Source organism: Tilletiaria anomala (assembly GCF_000711695.1).
Source record: "Tilletiaria anomala UBC 951 chromosome Unknown K437scaffold_19, whole genome shotgun sequence".
Taxonomy (NCBI): Eukaryota; Fungi; Basidiomycota; class Exobasidiomycetes; order Georgefischeriales; family Tilletiariaceae; genus Tilletiaria; species Tilletiaria anomala.
In genome coordinates this window covers 158,465-176,020 of record NW_013547003.1, presented here as the reverse complement: position 1 = coordinate 176,020, position 17,556 = coordinate 158,465, and the positions used below count along the sequence as shown (strand labels likewise).

At 54.7% G+C, this 17,556-nt stretch overlaps 4 protein-coding genes across 4 annotated transcripts; 2 read left to right on the top strand and 2 right to left on the bottom strand.

The window, feature by feature from the left end:
- The first annotated feature begins 5,371 nt into the window (after positions 1–5,371).
- On the top strand, positions 5,372–6,198 carry K437DRAFT_66818 (uncharacterized protein). Its single transcript, XM_013389079.1, has one exon. It carries the CDS (start codon positions 5,502–5,504, stop codon positions 6,117–6,119), a length of 618 nt encoding a protein of 205 aa, XP_013244533.1. The 5' UTR covers positions 5,372–5,501; the 3' UTR covers positions 6,120–6,198.
- A 3,258-nt stretch (positions 6,199–9,456) lies between these two features.
- Positions 9,457–10,997, bottom strand: K437DRAFT_255118 (uncharacterized protein). The gene is made up of 4 exons (XM_013389078.1): positions 10,513–10,997; positions 10,162–10,419; positions 9,990–10,088; positions 9,457–9,838 (listed from the first exon to the last, which is right to left on the bottom strand). The coding sequence occupies exons 1-4, from the start codon at positions 10,901–10,903 to the stop codon at positions 9,681–9,683; spliced, it is 906 nt and encodes a 301-aa protein (XP_013244532.1). The 5' UTR covers positions 10,904–10,997; the 3' UTR covers positions 9,457–9,680.
- Positions 10,998–11,217: 220 nt separating this feature from the next.
- K437DRAFT_255117 (kinase-like protein) lies at positions 11,218–13,852 on the top strand. The gene is made up of 6 exons (XM_013389077.1): positions 11,218–11,861; positions 11,937–12,283; positions 12,382–12,738; positions 12,821–13,176; positions 13,259–13,556; positions 13,651–13,852. Exons 1-6 carry the CDS (start codon positions 11,366–11,368, stop codon positions 13,735–13,737), a joined length of 1,941 nt encoding a protein of 646 aa, XP_013244531.1. The 5' UTR covers positions 11,218–11,365; the 3' UTR covers positions 13,738–13,852.
- Positions 13,840–16,089, bottom strand: K437DRAFT_233657 (Myo-inositol-1-phosphate synthase). The gene is made up of 2 exons (XM_013389076.1): positions 15,945–16,089; positions 13,840–15,864 (listed from the first exon to the last, which is right to left on the bottom strand). Exon 2 carries the CDS (start codon positions 15,704–15,706, stop codon positions 14,006–14,008), a length of 1,701 nt encoding a protein of 566 aa, XP_013244530.1. The 5' UTR covers positions 15,707–15,864; positions 15,945–16,089; the 3' UTR covers positions 13,840–14,005.
- Between the last annotated feature and the right edge of the window lie 1,467 nt (positions 16,090–17,556).

Below are 17,556 nucleotides of genomic sequence, written 5' to 3'. Positions count from 1 at the left end.
AAAGGCATGCGGTCGCCCTAGGTGCGACCGTTGCGATGTTGCAGGCGACATTTTTGAAGTCATGTCAGCGATTGCTGCATTGTTGACGCTGGGGAGGGGAAAGCTCTGGTGATTTTTAACGCCAAGCTTGGAGAGCGCTACCGCGATTGCTGTGAGATGACCGTTGCCATGAGGAAGCAGACCCTGCACGGCTGCACTGCCGGTCTCGTAGTGGGTGGTTGCTCGCCCTTGGTGAAAGGCTGCACGTGTTCGACCACCTTGAACGCGACAGCTTCGCGCCGTACTGCGTTATAAGTGGGCTGGGCGCCTTCCCATTTGCCTGAGACCAAGGCCAGAGGATACTCGGCGCCGTCCAGGCGGGCGAACCGTGATCCGTCTCATCCGACGAGCGATACGTAGGTGCGTACGACTAGCTGCTTGGCGGGCGTGTGGAAGTGAATCAAAGAGGGCCGGGCAACAGCCGCCCACACTGCCTCCCACTGTAACCGCAGATCATCATTCCATTGCGCGCCTTTGCCCCGTCAGATGTGATGGTCCAAAGATGCGAGCAGACAACCTCAGTTGGGTATAAACTTTGGCAGTTGTTGCGCCATCGCAGCGGCAGAGCACAGGTTGCCCAGCGCCCTTGGGGTGAACGGCATGAGAAAATCGGCAATGCGTTCATCGGTCGGGCGAAGCTCACCTACCAACCAAAGCACGCCTAGCATGGGAACGTCATTCGAGCCTCACAAGGTGGACGACTTGAGATCCAGCATGGCTTCCGCGTCCTCCAGGAGACCGAGTACTTGAAGAATGTCGTCATAGAACAGAACAGGGCTTCGTCGCCAGTTCGCTCATTGACGCTGTTGCTGGGGTAGGAGAAGGCGATGTGGCCAACCGGCTGCAGGAGGCTATGTAGAAACGCTGTCGCTAGTGACGGCGATTTGGACGCTCCCTGAGGCGGGCACATGAATCGCAGTCGACCGTGGCTCTAGGTAGAACCTCAAACTGAGCCCGTGTGTCACAACTCATGGCTTTCGCAGTAGCGCGGGCGGCTTCGCAGCTCTTTTTACTGAACCTGAGATGGTTTTGCTGCATTCCTCTTAGTGGCCTACGCTTCTTCCTTTGCCGCTCCTTCCCTCAGCGCTTGCGATGCTCGCCCACCTGTGTTGCGGCTGCGGCTTTCCCGGTTGATTGTCCGCGAATTTGTTCCTATCTGAGGGCGCCGTCTTCAGTCGTCTTTGCTTCTTCCTCTTGTCTTCGTTGAACTATCTGTGATCTTGCCCGTGACTCGCCTTTTCTTGGGCCTCGTGCGAGCGAGGTTTTTTAAACGAACCTGTAAATGTCAGACATGCAGGCGCGCTCCATGCAGACGGACAAAACTCATGTCGTTAACGCAAGAGGTGATTATGCCATGCTTTTCTCTGGATCACACTTTTGATAGAGGTAGCCGCAGCTTAAGAGAGATTGGCGTCCGCCGCTTGAGCTGCCTCCTTGAGCTGCTCGGCGACGATTTGTAACCATATATTTCGTAACAGGGGTAGCCGCTGTAGCGTCTTGCCGCGTCAGCCGGCTGCCCGATTTCCCAGACATTAGGGCATCCAGAGTACCAGTCTCCGCGATGCTTGTGCGTTTCTATGAAGTTGAGATCATGAGCATGTTGCGGAGCGGTAGGCAACTGCGAATGGCATCCAGAGTCAGTTGAAGGCATATGTGTTCATCCACATTGCATTTATCTGAAGCATGGATCTGTGCATTTTGTCAGTCCGTCGTGCTTGTGACAAGTCGACGCCGACCATACATTGACAGCAATGATGGTTTCCTCGAGCCAACAGCAACGTAGATCGGATGCCACGGAGATGAGAGCGAGTTCCAAAAACGCATAAGGGTTTGCGAAGACGTATGCCCTTGCGGAGGCGTCGTGAAGCCGCGCGGAAGCCTTTCAGAGCCGATCGAGCTCCTCTACGGGCGACTCCGCTAATACTAGAGGGCTGGCCACCGCCGAAATTGCAAGGGGATGTATGCTGCCCGGAATGTCAAGCGCTTCTTTCGGCAGCAAGGGGTTCGAAAACGACGCGGTGAGAAGCGGGTTGTGCTTTCCCGATCAGATGCTGGCGAGGTCATCCATGAAGAACATGCACGGCACTGAGCTGAAATGCACATGGTCAGGCACTAGGTCGGGCACTAGGTCCCTTTCCAGCTTCGTGTTGGAACGAGGCTGGTGTCTGTGTGGCTCCCTGTTGATGAGCTTTGTCGTGCGGTGAAGGTGATGCAGAGGTTAGTAACCCTGCACTGTTGCGGTTGGGTGGAGCCACACCTACTTAAAGGCAACTTCGTGAGTTCATCAAGGCTACTGCCCCCAGCAGGATCTGTAGCACGACTACTGATGATATCTTCCGATAGGCTCCAGTGCCACCTGTCACCATCGTCGTTGTTAATCTCTCGCCTTTTCCCTTTCCCCAGATGCTTCTGTCATCGTCTTCAAACCATGCATACAGGTTCAAGTAACACTAAAGGCGCATATCATGTCAGATTTCGCCTTTCCAAGCAATACCATCGGAACTATTGGCTGTCGGCGTTGCTGTCGGCTTATTGCTGACGAGACCACTACAGTCATATAGTTCCCATATCAGCGTACCACGGCGTTGGTAGTGGTGCCTGAGCTCTTTGGCCTCGATACAAGAAAATTCTTGGCCAAGGAAGCGAGCCGTTCTGGGTAAATTAGGGTCAGACGCGACCAAGCCCGGTACAATGGTCCTTACCATTGTAGAATAGATCTGATTGGTCTGTCGAACAAGGGGTTTCCCAGTAGGTCACGATGGAAACGCGGTTGCCACGTCGGAGTCGCGGTCGCAAGACTCTTGTCATCTTGCGAAACAGCGTGTGCAGTTGGCACATCCGAGACGTTTTTGCGAGGTCAGCCGAGAGTTGAAGCTTGAGTTGCTCATGGCCCACTTAATTCCATGCAACTTGCAACTGCAACACCGCGGCCATGCTCTACACAATTTAGAGACAGCGGCGTCGTCAGCTGATCTCAGGTATCCGATGGCATCCTTCAGACTTACGGTCTTGCTGAAGAATGGGCTCCAAGCGTCATCAAGAGTTTCAGATTTATCTTCTTCCTCCACTTCCCACATCATATCCCCAAGCCCAGCAGAAATGTACGATGAGAGCGACTCCTGGATTTCAAGCAATGCTTTTTTGTGCCTTAGCTAATCGGACATGTCCAGGTCACCATCTTCTTCCTGAGCCTGACATAACTTTCAAACCGAGCCACAAGGCTCGCTCGTCTCATCTTACTTGAGTCTACTAAAACGTGCATGTGATCTGCGAATGAGCTTTCAATCTGCTCGCTCGGCTGCTGTAGATCGGAAACCAAAGTATTTTGGCCGAAATCACCTTCCAACTCGTGCGCCGCGGATCCGCGACCAGGGTTGAGGTTCGTATCACTTTAGGAGAGTTTGCTGAGCTCACAGCTCGCTGCCGAACTTGCAAGGCTCCTTCATGCTTGGACGTAAGGCGGTGCCGTTCTACATTCTTCTTGCGATGTGGTAACTTGGGCCCATATGGGCAGACCATGCATTTGAAACGCATTACATCTGCCTCGCTTTGTATAACAAAAAACCTAGAACATCCAATGACAAGGTGATGACAAAGGGGGGAACATGGCCTGATACGAACCATGAAGAGGTCTCTATGTCAATTCAGCGTATTGGAGGACGTTCCCATTCATTCTCACCGTCTCCAAGCCTCCCGACTATTTCATCCGCTGGGTTCACGACGACATCCTGGTTGTCTTGCTTGCGAACGGACTTTGCTCAAAAATGCGGCAGAAATTGAACTCACACTGCTAGAGCTCGCCCGCAGCGAGTTACTTCATACTACTTTCCGAGAAGTTACCGCCGGTACTACGGATCGTTTAGGTATGTATAGTCAAGAAAATGCACGGGCGTACCACGAGGTAAAAGAATTAAGATGACGTTATATGGGAAGGTGTGATCGATGTGTGCTTCTGTAGAGAGACGATGTATTTTGTGAAAATCAAATTTCCTACTATGTGTTTCTGATAAAGGACGCAACGCTTTTGTGCGCAGAGCGAGATTCAGAGTTTGTACAGCTTGCGTTCAGCTCTGCGTGCGCAATGGATCATGCAGAATCCAGATTTCGATTGATGCCTCGTCTATTGGTGATTATATGTATTGTTAAGGTTCTCGTCACGGATTCTCTGTTTGTCTCGGTCGCCGAAAGAGAAAACTTAGGTCACAGGTTCACAGAAAGTTGCTGCATCCGCCAGCCGCTCTGTCTACCCGCTTGTTCCAAAGCTCTGGTTGGTGTGAAACAAACAAAAATGTAAATTTCGGGCCCAGTCGCATAATATGTGTGGCAAGTTATAGCCGAGTGTAACCGATTACATACGTGGATGCAGTCCTAATCTGTTCTTATTCACCCCATCCAAATTGTAAAGCCATCGACAAACGCAAGAGACCTGCCGCATGGGGTCCCTCAGCCGATCTCGATATTCTGCTGCGACTACGATCGCGCCCTTGCAAGCGCTCTTAGCGTCAGCTCAGTCCAAAAATGCGCAAGATAAAGAATAGAGAGCAAATGCGCGTGATGCTTTCGGTTTGTTTCCGCCAGTTCGCCCAACTTTTCGGCCTCCCTGGAGAACCCTGCCCAGACCCTGCGCTAGTGAAAACAAGGTACAGGTGTGTACGGCCGCAGCCATCGAGCGATGTGCACCAGCTCTGCATCTGTCACTGGCCGTATTTCACGCGTCATGCTTCAAGGTACATGAGCGCACCCCGTCTGACAGGGCGCGCTGCAGCAGGTTGCAGCTAGCGAGAGTTCCTGATGGCCAGCCAGATACCTGGGCCGGCCTGGGCTCTGGGCCCTGGAGGCAGATGCAGAAGGAGGGCAATCACATGCATTTCTCCAACAACTTCGCGGCACTATTTCGTGGAGCTCCAGCGCTCCAGCATACATAGTTCATAGTCTATATTTACTCGCATATTCATTCACACGGCGCCAAGTTTGCCGGTCAGTGGCCTGACAGTGGCAAGAATACTTTGGGGGGTCTTGGAAGCTGGACACTTCCGAGCCTGTATCGGTCTGGACTCGGGAGGAGAATGGAGGGGAACGTTCCAAGGAAAAGAGAGGGTTCGCGGATAAGAGAGGACGGATGGTTTGTGTCGCCAGTCGCCCGGAAATGCAACAAATCGCAAAGCGCAAAGCGCAGCGGTCTGTTCTCAGCCTCTCACACATTTGCGAAGTATGTCATATAATCGACAAGGTTTGTTACACCTGTTGCAACTGCTCACTGCCCCCTACTCACCAGCTGCGCCTGGCACAGATGCTTTTATAAGCCCCTGAACCCTGCACCTAGTTAGCTTGCTTGCTCATTGCGTCGTCGACTGAAGTCTGGATGATGCAGCCCCACCCGCATTGGACACGAACAGCGATCGAGATTCGATTGAGCTCACCAGCAGCGTTTCGCACTGTTCTGCGAGGAAAAGCAGCTGTATATGCATCTTGTCTTACGCGCTCGCGGGATTCACTCCAGCAAGCAGGCATTTGATACGAAACGCCCCAGGGTAGCGCGGAGGATCGAAACACGGCCAGAAGGAAGCATTGCGCTTAAGAGGGAGTCGAAATTAGAGGAAGGTAGTATCATGTTTCCTCTAGGAGGTCTCGATAACTTGCTGGACGCTCCCCGCGCCTCGAAATCGCGTCGGAAAGCTGAGGGTGGAAACGGTCAACAGATATCGGCTGTGGCTGCAGGAAGCACAAGCTTCGTCGAAATGGATGGCGCTGCTGACGAAGAGGATGAGTCAGACCGGGCGCCTCGCCCACCAAATTCATGGATCCTGTATCGGTCAGCAAAAAGCCAAGAGATCAAGCGTGACATGGAGGAGAGCGGAGCATGGGCTAGCTCCCCGCCTGTGTCGAGTCGACAACGGCAAGCGGAGATCTCTCGCACTGTCAGCATGATGTGGAAGAACGAGGCGAAGGAAGTAAAGGACATGTACTCTGCGATGGCGGAGGAAAGGAGGCTGGGTCATCGTCAGCGATATCCAGTGAGTTGTCCGCAAAAGTCTTTCTGTCAAGACGGAGGCATTGAATACTCTACTGATCCGCTCTGAGCACATGCGCTTACCAATAGAATTATAAGTATCGTCCAAAGCGACGCAGCTCTGATACTGGATTGCGGGAAACGTCGACTGCGAGCGGTGAACTGTCAACGGCATCATCGCCCTTGCTTACGGAGCAGATTGATGGACCGTCAAATTCTTGTTCTATTATGAGCTTTGGTGCGAATACAGGTAGCAGCGTCGCCGGGGGTCCAGTTCGACGTCAGAGAAGCACATTCCGTCAAGCAGCTAGCGGCCGAGATCGCGGCGGAAGTCTGTCGTCAGCGGGATCAACTTCGCTGGGCCACGGCAGCGGTACAACCTCTCCCAACCTGCCATCCACCATGACGCCAATTAAGATGCTTTCGAGGACACAGAGCCAAGAGTCACCGGTTCCTGCCTATCCACAAGCTCACGTCCAAGCCCAAGGTCGTGCACTCCCCCATGCTCATACCCATGACACCGTCTATGAGAATCATCCAGGCGGTCTTCCCTTCGACCTTGACACACAACAATGGCCGGCTGCTGCCAGCCTGGTCGGGCAAAGTGCCGTGCCGCAGGCGACACCAAGGCTGGACGAGCGGCTCTACAACGCAATGCCAAGCCGCGTGTCCGCCCTTCACAACAGCGCCGAGGGCGCGCGCAGAAGCTTCAACGACTGCCGACCTGCACTGAATGGCCCAGAAGCATATCGCGCAGTAATGCATCCTCAGCGGGCACCGTATGGTCCGACAGATGCTGAGCATGACGGGATACTTTCGCTGCCAGAAGCGCGTGCGAGTGCTACTACGAGCAAGGATGTGAATCGAGCAGACCCCCTTCTGCCACCCAAGCTGTCGAGCCTTTCCCGCGCGGCGCCTTCTTTAGCCGCAAACCGCTGGCTCCACGGGTTCCCGAGCGGGCACGAAAAGAACAAGAGATGGGAATACGATACGAACGTGCTAACGTTCGCAAGGGGCTCATCGGATATGTCATTTGCTTCGTGCGATATGAGCAGCGCAAGCGAAGCCTACAGCGGCCCCGCTCTCGGCGGGGCAATGGAGGCTCGCGGCGACGACGACGCCGGTGGTCCAGCCTTCTCTGGCATGCCGGGTTTGTATCAGCCGCAATTGAGCCAGCAGAACAGCGAAGTTGCTGGCCGTGATGCGCGCAACAGCATGTCGTCAACATACATGTATATGCCGGCTGGAGCAACAACGGGGGTCATACCTGCATTGGGAGGTCCGACGGCATCGTCAGATCTGCTGAGCATGCACAGCATAGTGCAAAGCCAGCAACAATCGCAACAACACCACTACCACCAGCATCACCGTGAGCATTATCACTCATTGCCACCAGCACCTGGAATAATGCCGATCCACGGCGCGTATCAGCAACATGAGTACGGCCCTGAGCCTCACCAGCAATTTGACGCTTGGCCCTCAAGAGCATTTCCCGCCTCATCCATACCACCACAACATGGATTATCTGATGGAGCAGCAGGAAGACTCGCTGAGCGTGTTGGTTGCAGTAATGGCAGCGGAGACGCTCTTGGTGGACTTGAAACTGGCATGGAAGGCGGTCATCGACCAACGACAGACTCTATGGGGAGCGGCAGCAGCAGCAGCAGCAGCAGTGGTTCGTACGGTGGATATGCAGGGCATCACAACTACTGATGGTACACGTCCTGGCCGCACACATCTGAATGCATTTTTTTACCCTCGCCGATCAGGCTACATCGAGCGGTGCCAAGAGCAGTAAAAGAGACTTCCTTCTTCCAAGGACACCATTGCCAAAACATTTCTGCAGGGAGTCGGCCTCCAGCTCTTCGTTGTAACTGGTCTGCATACACTGGCCTCCCTCCAAGGCTCCTTCGCTTCAATCATCTCGACCAGTGGAGAGTCCTATGGCGGTTGGCAGACACGAATATTCAGCACAGCCTTGCCCCGCCTTGAAAGCCCTGCACTGGCCTTCTCACTGTACACTGCACGGCGCGGAGAAAGGGTTCGAAGGGAAATGCAGACTTAGGCAAGCGACGGCCAACCACAACAATGAAAGCAAAAATATTTGCCGTGGGATTTCTCTGGTTCTACCGGCTAGTATTGCCCTGCATGGTCAGACCCCGAACACCGGGCTTGCTTCGGTCGTGTCGGGCGATCCTCAAAGCCCCCCGCAATGCACATTTTTTGCATTCACTTCTTAATTGCCCATTATATCATTCCACATTCGCATCGCATCGCAATGCATTCCTCAATTTCGATATCCTTACCTCCCACATTGGCATGTCGTATTCGCACTAGATCTCGGCCACAATTCGCTTCTCTCTTTCAACTTCGCAGAATTTCAGAGCAGCTCAGAGTGAAGCCACGGGAACTAGTAACTTCCCCCAGAAGCATTTGCGTAAACTTCCCGGCCTGAATGCCTCTTCATTTCAAGGTTTCTTTTGGGTCTGCAATTCCAGGCGCGCAGCTGTGTAAGCAGGCTTTTTCAGCGATTCCCCAAACCTTGGTATCGCAACTGGGTGCGTTTTGGGGGCTGATGTCGAGAGCTGTAACATTCAGCCACCTTCACTGTCACCACTACTATGGTCGCTGATGTGCTCTGCATCAGCACGCCTATTCGACGACTGCTTTCCCTCGTATGCGTGCACGGTGAATCTTCGACTCTAGCAAAGAAAATTGCATGTCACCTTGGTCTGCCGACCTGCTCGCTTTTTGCCAACTGTACGCTGCATCGCCAACGCCATCTCCCCGTCCTGCGTTATTAGGATTTCTGATCGAGTTCTCATCCTGCCACAAAACCATGTTCGCCACAGATGTACGCACGACACGCTCGCAGATCGCACGGCAGCGTCGCTCACTACACCACCTTCCATCAGTTGTGGACGTCCTGCTGTGTGCTTGCTGCTACATCATAACACGCAACACCTAGCAGCAGGAAAAGCAGAAAGGATAGTCGATGTGGTAGCATCTCTTGAGATCTACCTCGGTTTAATTCGATCACTTGGGGTCTGCAGTCGTCTACACTCACCCGCCCTGATTTGATCAGTGCATGAATTCGCACGTCAAGAGTAGCAGCAAGGGCACCACGAATAGATCGCCATCACACTTACCATCAGTAATCGCAGCCTTTCGGATAGTACAGCTGCAAGAGGAAAGGTACCCACTGATTCGATCACTCCTATTTTCCCTCTTGCGCGCTCCTCATCACGGCACGCCTGCTTTTGCCTTCACTTCGGATCTTCTCTGCTATTCATCACTTTCCCTGTTCATGCCACTGATACACATACACTTGCCTCTCGCTTCTCGCATTCGCACTCATCAATTCCCTGGCTACATGCGCATTGGCCTGGATGTTGTCTATACTGCACGCTCTAATACATTTTTATGACATGCGTCCTGGTCGCTGGTCGCTGCCACTGACAAGTTGACTTGGCTGTGCGAAATAATCAGGAGACTTGAGCACCATTCAAGACGGAACATGGGGCAAGCGGGGATGGAAAGAACCAAGAAAGCGATTATCGAATACAAAATACCAACAGACCAAGCGAAAGACCCGAGAATCGCATCTAGACAGATCTCATTTCGCAGAATCCTATACCATCCTGCGCCGTCTTGTGCGCGCTTCCTCGGCCATGCTCTTGAACTCGGCACGCATGCGCTTCATTGTTTCATACGGATCCCGCGTCCTGCTGAGCTCCCCTGCAATCTCCTCCAGACGCGCGCGTTCCAGCGGCGGGTCGCAATGCACAACTGTTGTCGAGGGATGATATGACGAGGAAGGAGGCGAAGAGGCAAGGGATGTGGCATTATGAGAGGAGAGGAGCAATGTTCAGTATCTGATCGCCACTTGTAAAGTCGTTCATCACATCGAGAGCAAGATTGGGGTGTGGGTTATACGCACTGTGATAACTTCTATCAGATGTCGGCAGATCGAGAACAAAGCATGACTCGGCTGCAAAGTCGTCTGGGTTTAGCAAATTGAAGCTGATCTTGAGTTGATCTGTGAAGAGTGAAAAGTACAGCTAATGAGTCGCAGTCCCAGCAGGACGCTGCTTGAAGGTAACACTACTCACTGGGAACCTTGGTCGGCCTGACGTTGATACCGCTGATTGCGCTGAGGCGATCCAGCTCGCCTCCATTTCTCCCTCGCTGCATGGAAAGCTGTTGCCGTTTGCCGTCCTGTTGTCGGCGTTTGCTCTCGGAGAGCCTCTCAAGCTCGCGCAGCTCAGACTCCAAGTTGCTCCTCCGAGACCCGAGCGAGAATTGTGTGCTTTTGAGTTTTCCAATATCGGCGCGCTCGGCCGCGTCTGCGTCTTTTTGCGATTTAATGGCTGTCGTAGATAGGAGGAAATGTCGATCAGCCTTTTTTCCTTGTGACAAGAAGCGCAAACGGTGGGGGGCTCCTGAGGGCTGGCTATGCTCACCTTCCCACAGCTCGCTCTGCTCCTTCTGTGCATCCTCCACATCGCTGCGCAGACTGCGAATTTCCTCCCGGTCGAGCGACATACCGACCTCGTGCTCCTCCCGCAGCATCTCCGTCCCGGCGAGCTCGCCGGAGATGAAGGCATTGAAGGTGACCATGAAGTTGTCGATCTTGGCGTACATGACTGAGAAGTCCAACGGCGTCAGGGGGATATCGGACACAGAGGCATGCAAGGGTGCAGGTGCACCTGCTGACGCTGGTGTCGTCGCCATCATCAGCTTGGTGGTCGAGGTGGACATAGGTGTCCGCTGCGCCATGGGCGCCTTGCGAGGCGAGCCGCCGGGCGTGCGGGCCGCCGAGCCCCGGCGCGAGAGTGAAGGAGTTGCGGACATGCCTAAGATGTCTCTTTGAAGCGGGTGTGACGTGCGCTATTCTGAGTAAGAACGCGCATTAAGGAATACGATGATGGCCACGCGTGGTCGTGGTGATGATGGCGATGGTGTTTGTTGGCCGTTCTGTGCGACGCGTCTCAGTTAAGTGTCACACCCCCTACCCTCCCCCCTGGCACTGGACCGCAGCCCGTCTACGCGTCGCCGTGCACGGCGAACCTCAATCAACACATGCAACTGGGTGCATAGCGTATTACATCTACATGCCCTATATGGATGGAGAGGAGTCGATAGATCATCCTCTCCATCCCCCTCTCCTCCCCACTTCATGCTCTTATCGTCGCTGGAGCCACCCTTGCATGGAGGATAGAAACCTTGTCTTTGCGACCTCCTTTGCGCTAGTCACAGCACTTCGATCGGACCAAGCAGGCGTCAGAAGCGAACGAGACAAACTCGGGACCGGCCATGGCGCCCACAACATCCGCAGCGCCGTCCAGTCGGGTGCTGCTGCTGCAGAGCAACAGCGGCAACCAACTTTACGACGGCACTCCTCCTGCATCGACGATCATCAAGGGAAGCCCGGGGGTGACCAGCAACGGCACCGGCATCACCAAGTCCTCCTCCAAGGAAAACATCCCCACCTCCCCGCCGCTCGCACAATCCATTTCAGCCCACAAGATCCGCGCGCTCGTAGACGTCAAGTCCACCGCCACCGCCTCATCGCCGACGCTTGCGCCGGGTAGATGGCAGGCAGGTGGGGCTGCGCCTACACAACCTTCGTCCACCGGCGGCGCGCTCGTCAAGTCGGCCTCTGCCGGTGATGTCATCGGCGCCGGTGCCGCTGCGGAGGAGAGCAAGGGTAGCTGGCGCAGCTGGAAACGCGGCGATGGACTGTTGCCGTGGGAGATGGACGTCGTCAATCAGCCAGACACCAAACGAAAGGCTAATGTTGCGCAGCTTTGTAAGTGGTTATACCCAAAAGCGACTGAGCTGCCAGGGGTCTGATGCTACGCACATTGCCAACCTCTGTCAATAGACTTCCTTAACTACTACTTTGACAACCTTCGCTACATCTCCGCTCGCAAGGCACGCACCACAGCGTTCAAAGATATGATGGGGCAGTCTGCATCAACATCATCTGTTTCGGCTCCTCCTCAGCTGCTCTCCCCGTCCGAGGTTGAGGCGGAATGCACATCCTACTTTGGCCGCGAGCGTGCTCTACTGCGCAAGCGCCGCACCAAGCTGCGCCTCGCACAGTTCCACATTATCACGCAGGTCGGCCAGGGTGGATACGGAGAGGTGTTCCTCGCGCGGAAACGCGAGACAGGTGAAGTTTGCGCTTTGAAGAAGCTCAAGAAGAAGGTGTTGATCAAGATGGACGAAGTGAGTCTTCTTGTCCTAAGTTCTGATGCAGCACCGCTGAAACACACTACAATGAATGGCACTCCTTCTCATTTGCTGTTGTATTGCTCTGTTTGCAGGTCCATCACGTCCTGGTCGAGCGTGACATCCTCACCGCCACGCGTACGCCGTGGCTTGTCAAATTGCTCTATGCATTCCAAGACCAAGAGCACGTCTACCTCGCCATGGAATACGTCCCCGGCGGTGACTTCCGCACGCTGCTCAATAACAGTGGCGTGTTGCGGGAGGAGCATGCGCGCTTTTACATGTCCGAGATGTTCGTCAGTGTCAATGAGCTGCACAAGCTCGGCTACATCCACCGCGACCTCAAGCCGGAAAACTTCCTTGTCGACGCGACGGGTCACATCAAGCTGACCGACTTTGGCCTTGCAGCCGGTGCGCTCAACCCAGGCAGGATCGATTCCCTCAAGAACAGGGTAAGCCATCACGTGGGAATACTCTATCCAAGCTGGTACTCACACCCTCTTCCTCATTCGCCTGCGTCCCCTCCTTGTACAGCTCGACCAAGTTAAGGATACCGACTTTATCTATCGCACGCCAGCTGAACGCGGGTCGCTGTACAAGATGATGCGCGCGCAGAACGTGCAACATGCCGACTCGATCGTCGGCTCGCCCGATTACATGGCGCCCGAGGTGTTGCGTGGGCGCAACTACGGCGTGTCGGTCGACTACTGGAGTATGGGCTGCATCCTCTTCGAGTTCCTCTGCGGCTTCCCGCCGTTCAGCGGCAAGACGCCCGACGAGACGTGGGCCAACTTGAAGAACTGGCAACGCGTGCTTCAGAGGCCGGTCTATGAGAAGCCGGAGGATTTGCAGTTCAACTTAACCGACATCGCATGGGACTCTATCGTTAGGTGAGCGTCTCAAAGCATTACTTTTAGGCAAGAACGTTACTCGAAACTCATACTCGAACATACCTCTCTATCCCCCTCTCAGGCTCATTGACGTGCCCGATCGACGCTATGCCTCGCTCTCGCAGGTGTCCGCGCACCCGTTCTTCTCATCGCTGAGCTTTGCCAACCTGCGAGGGTTGGCCCCGCCGTTCGTCCCGCAGCTTGAGGGCGAGGAGGACACGGGATACTTTGACGATTTCGAGAACCCGGAGGACATGGCCAAGTATAAGGAAGTCAAAGACAAGCAGCGCAATGTCGACAAAGTCCGCGAGAAGGACCAGGGCGGCGATGCGCGGCGCAAGGATCGTGGGCTCTGGGTCGGCTTCACGTTTGGCAAGAATGTGAATCTAAGCGTTGAGATGCGCAGAAGGGAAAGCGCGAGCTGACTCCTTCTTCCCCTTTCCTTCGACCTTCCCTCTGTTCTTCTCTTGACAGGGCATGGGCGGCAACGGTGGCAAGCCAAGCGTGTATAAGGCCAGTCCCGAAATGGACGCCGCTGACGCTTTCGCGACGATGTTCTGATGCGCTAGTGCACTCGATGGACACATATCTAGACCCCTGACTTGTAGTAACGAACCCTTCACGACCGTGCTTCTATCTTTTGAAATGACCATAACATGGACGGGCAAAATTCGCCTTGTAGTTGACATAATGCGTGCAGAATGTTTATACTACTGGAGCAGGTGAATTCTGTACACAGGTCAATTAGGAGCGCGACGGAGCAACTGCATACATCTTGCAACGCGCAGCCGGGCAGGATGCAAGGCGAGCGCAGCGTGTGGCCATCCGTCTACCAGGTGCGCGTCTCGAGCAGCAGGTCGCTCTCAGGCGCGAGGCCGATGCAGGCGCGCAAGAAGTTGGTCGCAGCGGCGCGCTGGCGGTTGAGCGAGTTGACAACATCCGTGCCGGGCTTAACGACGGGCGCCTTGAGTGAGTACGACAGCAAGCTCAACACGCTGTACATGCTCTTGAACTTTCCCTCCTCGACGGCAGCTTGCGCCTGCTCTGGCTTGAAGACGGTGTACTTAACGCGCGTCATCAGCTCCGCCATGATGGCGAGATCGATGAGCAGCGGCGACGCGAGCAGCGAGTCCTCGCAGATGTTTGTCACGTACAGCCTGTTGCGGCCGCCGAGGCAGAGCTCGCTCGTGTAGTCGTCCATGGCAACCTTCTGGTCGCCGACGGCAGGCATGTACTTGATAACAATGCAGTGGTTCGGGTGCTCCCCCTTGTCACCTGCCTTGCCCGAAGCCGGTTTGTACAGCAGGTGGTTGGCAGCTGTGCAGTCGTCGACGACAGACGACTTGGAGATCTCCTTGGACTTGAACTGGCGCGCGCTTGATAGGTTGTAGCCGTCATTGTTGCCCAGGTGGTTGTAAGACGAAATGCTCAGCGGCTTGATACCGGCATTGACGAGGAACTCGGCTAGCACAGACTTGACCTTTGTCTGGCCCGTCTTGAGATCGTCGCCGCCGATAAACGCCTCGTGGCGCTCGGCGAGCTGAATGGCACCGGGAACAAATGTGTTCTGCGGGGCGCCGTTGATGAAGGGCGCGTTCTCGAGAATGCAGGCGACGGCAAATACCGTTGAGGGAGAGACCTCCTCATGGCTGGTCTTAATGCTGTGGAGGAGCGCGTCAGCCGTGTCGTTGACGCCAGGGATGATGTCCGAGTAGCGCTCCGTGTTGGCGGTCCAGACGACAACGACCTGGTCGAGACCATTGCGGGCCTTAAAGTCGCGGATGTCCTTGCGGATCTGCTCAACGTGGGCAGCCTTGTCCGTGCCGGCGATGGCGTTGTCCGCGCGCTCCTCCTGGTTAGCAGCGATAAAATCCGGGTAGTAGACCGAAGGGAGGGGCTTCATGTCCTTCATCATCGGAGCGATCTGGCGCTGGAGGTCATAGTCGAGGACCTTGGCGCGGGTCATCGAGTCAGCCATGTTGAGGCCGCTAATGTCCCAGCCGCCAATGACAAAGTCATTCGGGTGGACGGTGGGGACGACGTTGCTGAAGGGCACATAGACGTCCCTTCCCGTTTCCGGGTCCATACCGAGACGGACGGTGGAGGCACGAACGAGGGAGCCATAGTAATTGGGGATCTGGAGTCCCTCCTTGTTGTGCCAAGTAATGTTGTGCTTGTTAGCAAGAATAGCAGCAGTGATCGTGGTACCGTTGTTACCTCCCCATCCGACAAGCATCAGGCCGGTCTTGGGAACTTGACGCTGGGTGCGGAACTGATAGGTGGTGGCCGTAGGTGTGGCTACAAAGATCGTCTTGCCGTCAGCCGAGGTCTGCTTCGTGACGTGGGTGTTGAGGTACTCGTAGGTCGAGGTGATGTGCTGGTCCGTGTACTTGACATTGGGCGAGTTGACGTGGATCGACTGGATATCTTCATGACGAGCAGCAGTGGGGTTGACCGGGTGACTGCTGCTGACGTTTCCGTTGCCGTTGCCGTTGGAGGCGAAGGTGTTGGAAGTAGCGACTGGTGCCATGGTGGGAATATGTGATGCGCTGATCAGATGCTTCCGGATGGGGAGGTAACTGGCAATGCAAGAAAGATAATAGAGAGTTAAAGAAAGAGTTCTGTAGGGGTCAAACTAGAACTCTTTGGGCGAAGGGCAGGAGTGTCTGCTGCCCCGGTGTTGGTTGTCTGGAGCAAAGAACAGGGATGGGTTAGAGGTGAGCGGAACAATCCATGTCTTATCTTTGCGGAGGGGAGAACAGACTCACGAGAGCTGCAGAGGTTGTTGGCGAAAATGGTGGGCAACTGTCCACGCTTCACGCTAGTGAAGTAGATGAGATGTGCTCCTGGAGAAGCGGGTGCGAGGTAAGCGTAACGATAATGAGTAAGTGTAAGTAACAATGATGGTTGAGCTGGATGATGAGAGGAAGGGGGAGAAGACGAGTGGTAGTGGAGTTAGGTTACAGATTATATATATCCTCTGAGATGATCTGTGCGACTTTCTTGAATGCAGCCCGGCACAACATTCAACACAGCGGGAATCTGCGTGATAGAAGTGAGAACAGATATGGACGCGATGGAAAGCAGAGTGGCTGGCCGCTGAGCCACGCGAGTCAAATGTGGAAGAGAGCTGTTCAAGGTAAAGCACTGTGCCTGCCTTCACCCGCCCCTTGGCCCCACGCCCTAGGGCCGACAGGAACGCGCACCCGCGGACGTCGTCTCCGCTGCCTACTAATACGTGCACTCTGGCACTTTCGGCTTCTAGTGGCCCAAGGCTAGACGGCTTTTTGCTTGCCCTGTTCACTTTTTTTGTAAGCACAGAACCAGCAGCAACGGTGCCAAGCCACAGAGAGCCGAGTTACGCTGCCAGGAGCTGGAAAGTAGTCCAGTCCTGTGAGTGCCTCACCTGCCCCCCTCCTCCCACCATTGTCCAAAAGGTCTGGAGATGGAGCTGGTTGGCACTGGAGCAGTTTGCACGCTCGGGCGTGTTGCCCTTTTGCCTGTTTTCAAAATCGGGCGGCCCAGGCCAGAAACTGGAAACGTCCAGAGCCCAGAGCCCGCAAGCAAGACGATCCGGCCGAGGGCAAAGATTACTGCTGGATTGGGTGCGGTAGTATTGTGAGGGGTTGTACCAGCCTATGCCGCTCTCTGAAGCACACAAGTGAGAACATGGAATATGGGACGCAAGGAGTGCGGCCGTAATGGGATCCACTTCAGTCTATCTGCGTTGGGGGCTCCGTGCTCGGGGTCCCTTACCCGCCTAAATTTGGCACGGTCAGCGTGAGGGCAGCGTCACCGGTCCTGCCCCCAAACCAGCCCGGGCAGCCCCATCGTACCCATTACACCGGGGTAGGGTAGTTTGGTCACGACATCGTACACCAGACATAACATTATGGTTGAATGCTTGAATCGCACAGGATACAGTTCGAGGTTCTCAAAGGTGCAAGCATTCCTATGAGTAGTACACGCCAAGCCTCAAGTCTAGGCGCAGCTCACCAGCCTTTGGAAGACAAATTCTTCTGCTCGTCTTCCATCAACGCTGCAAAGGTGTCAGTGAATATGAAGTAGCAAGTTTGAGCAACGAGAATGGATGACGGCAATGCCTACTGGATGTTACTGGATGTCAAGTCAGTAAAGGAGATCGTGTGGGCGTGTTACCCAAAAGCATGCTGTGTAGCGTCAAGTCTGTGCGACACCCACTTGACCGACACTAAAGATGCTTGACGAGCGAGTACGTCTGCTATTTCATGCGTTACCACTGATGAATATGACGCAATGGATGCTGCAAGAGCAAGAGGCGAAACAGAGAAGGATTGTCAAGGAGATCCGCGGGTAAAAATTAAGGATTGTCACGATGTACCCGAAGTCGTCGAGGGAATG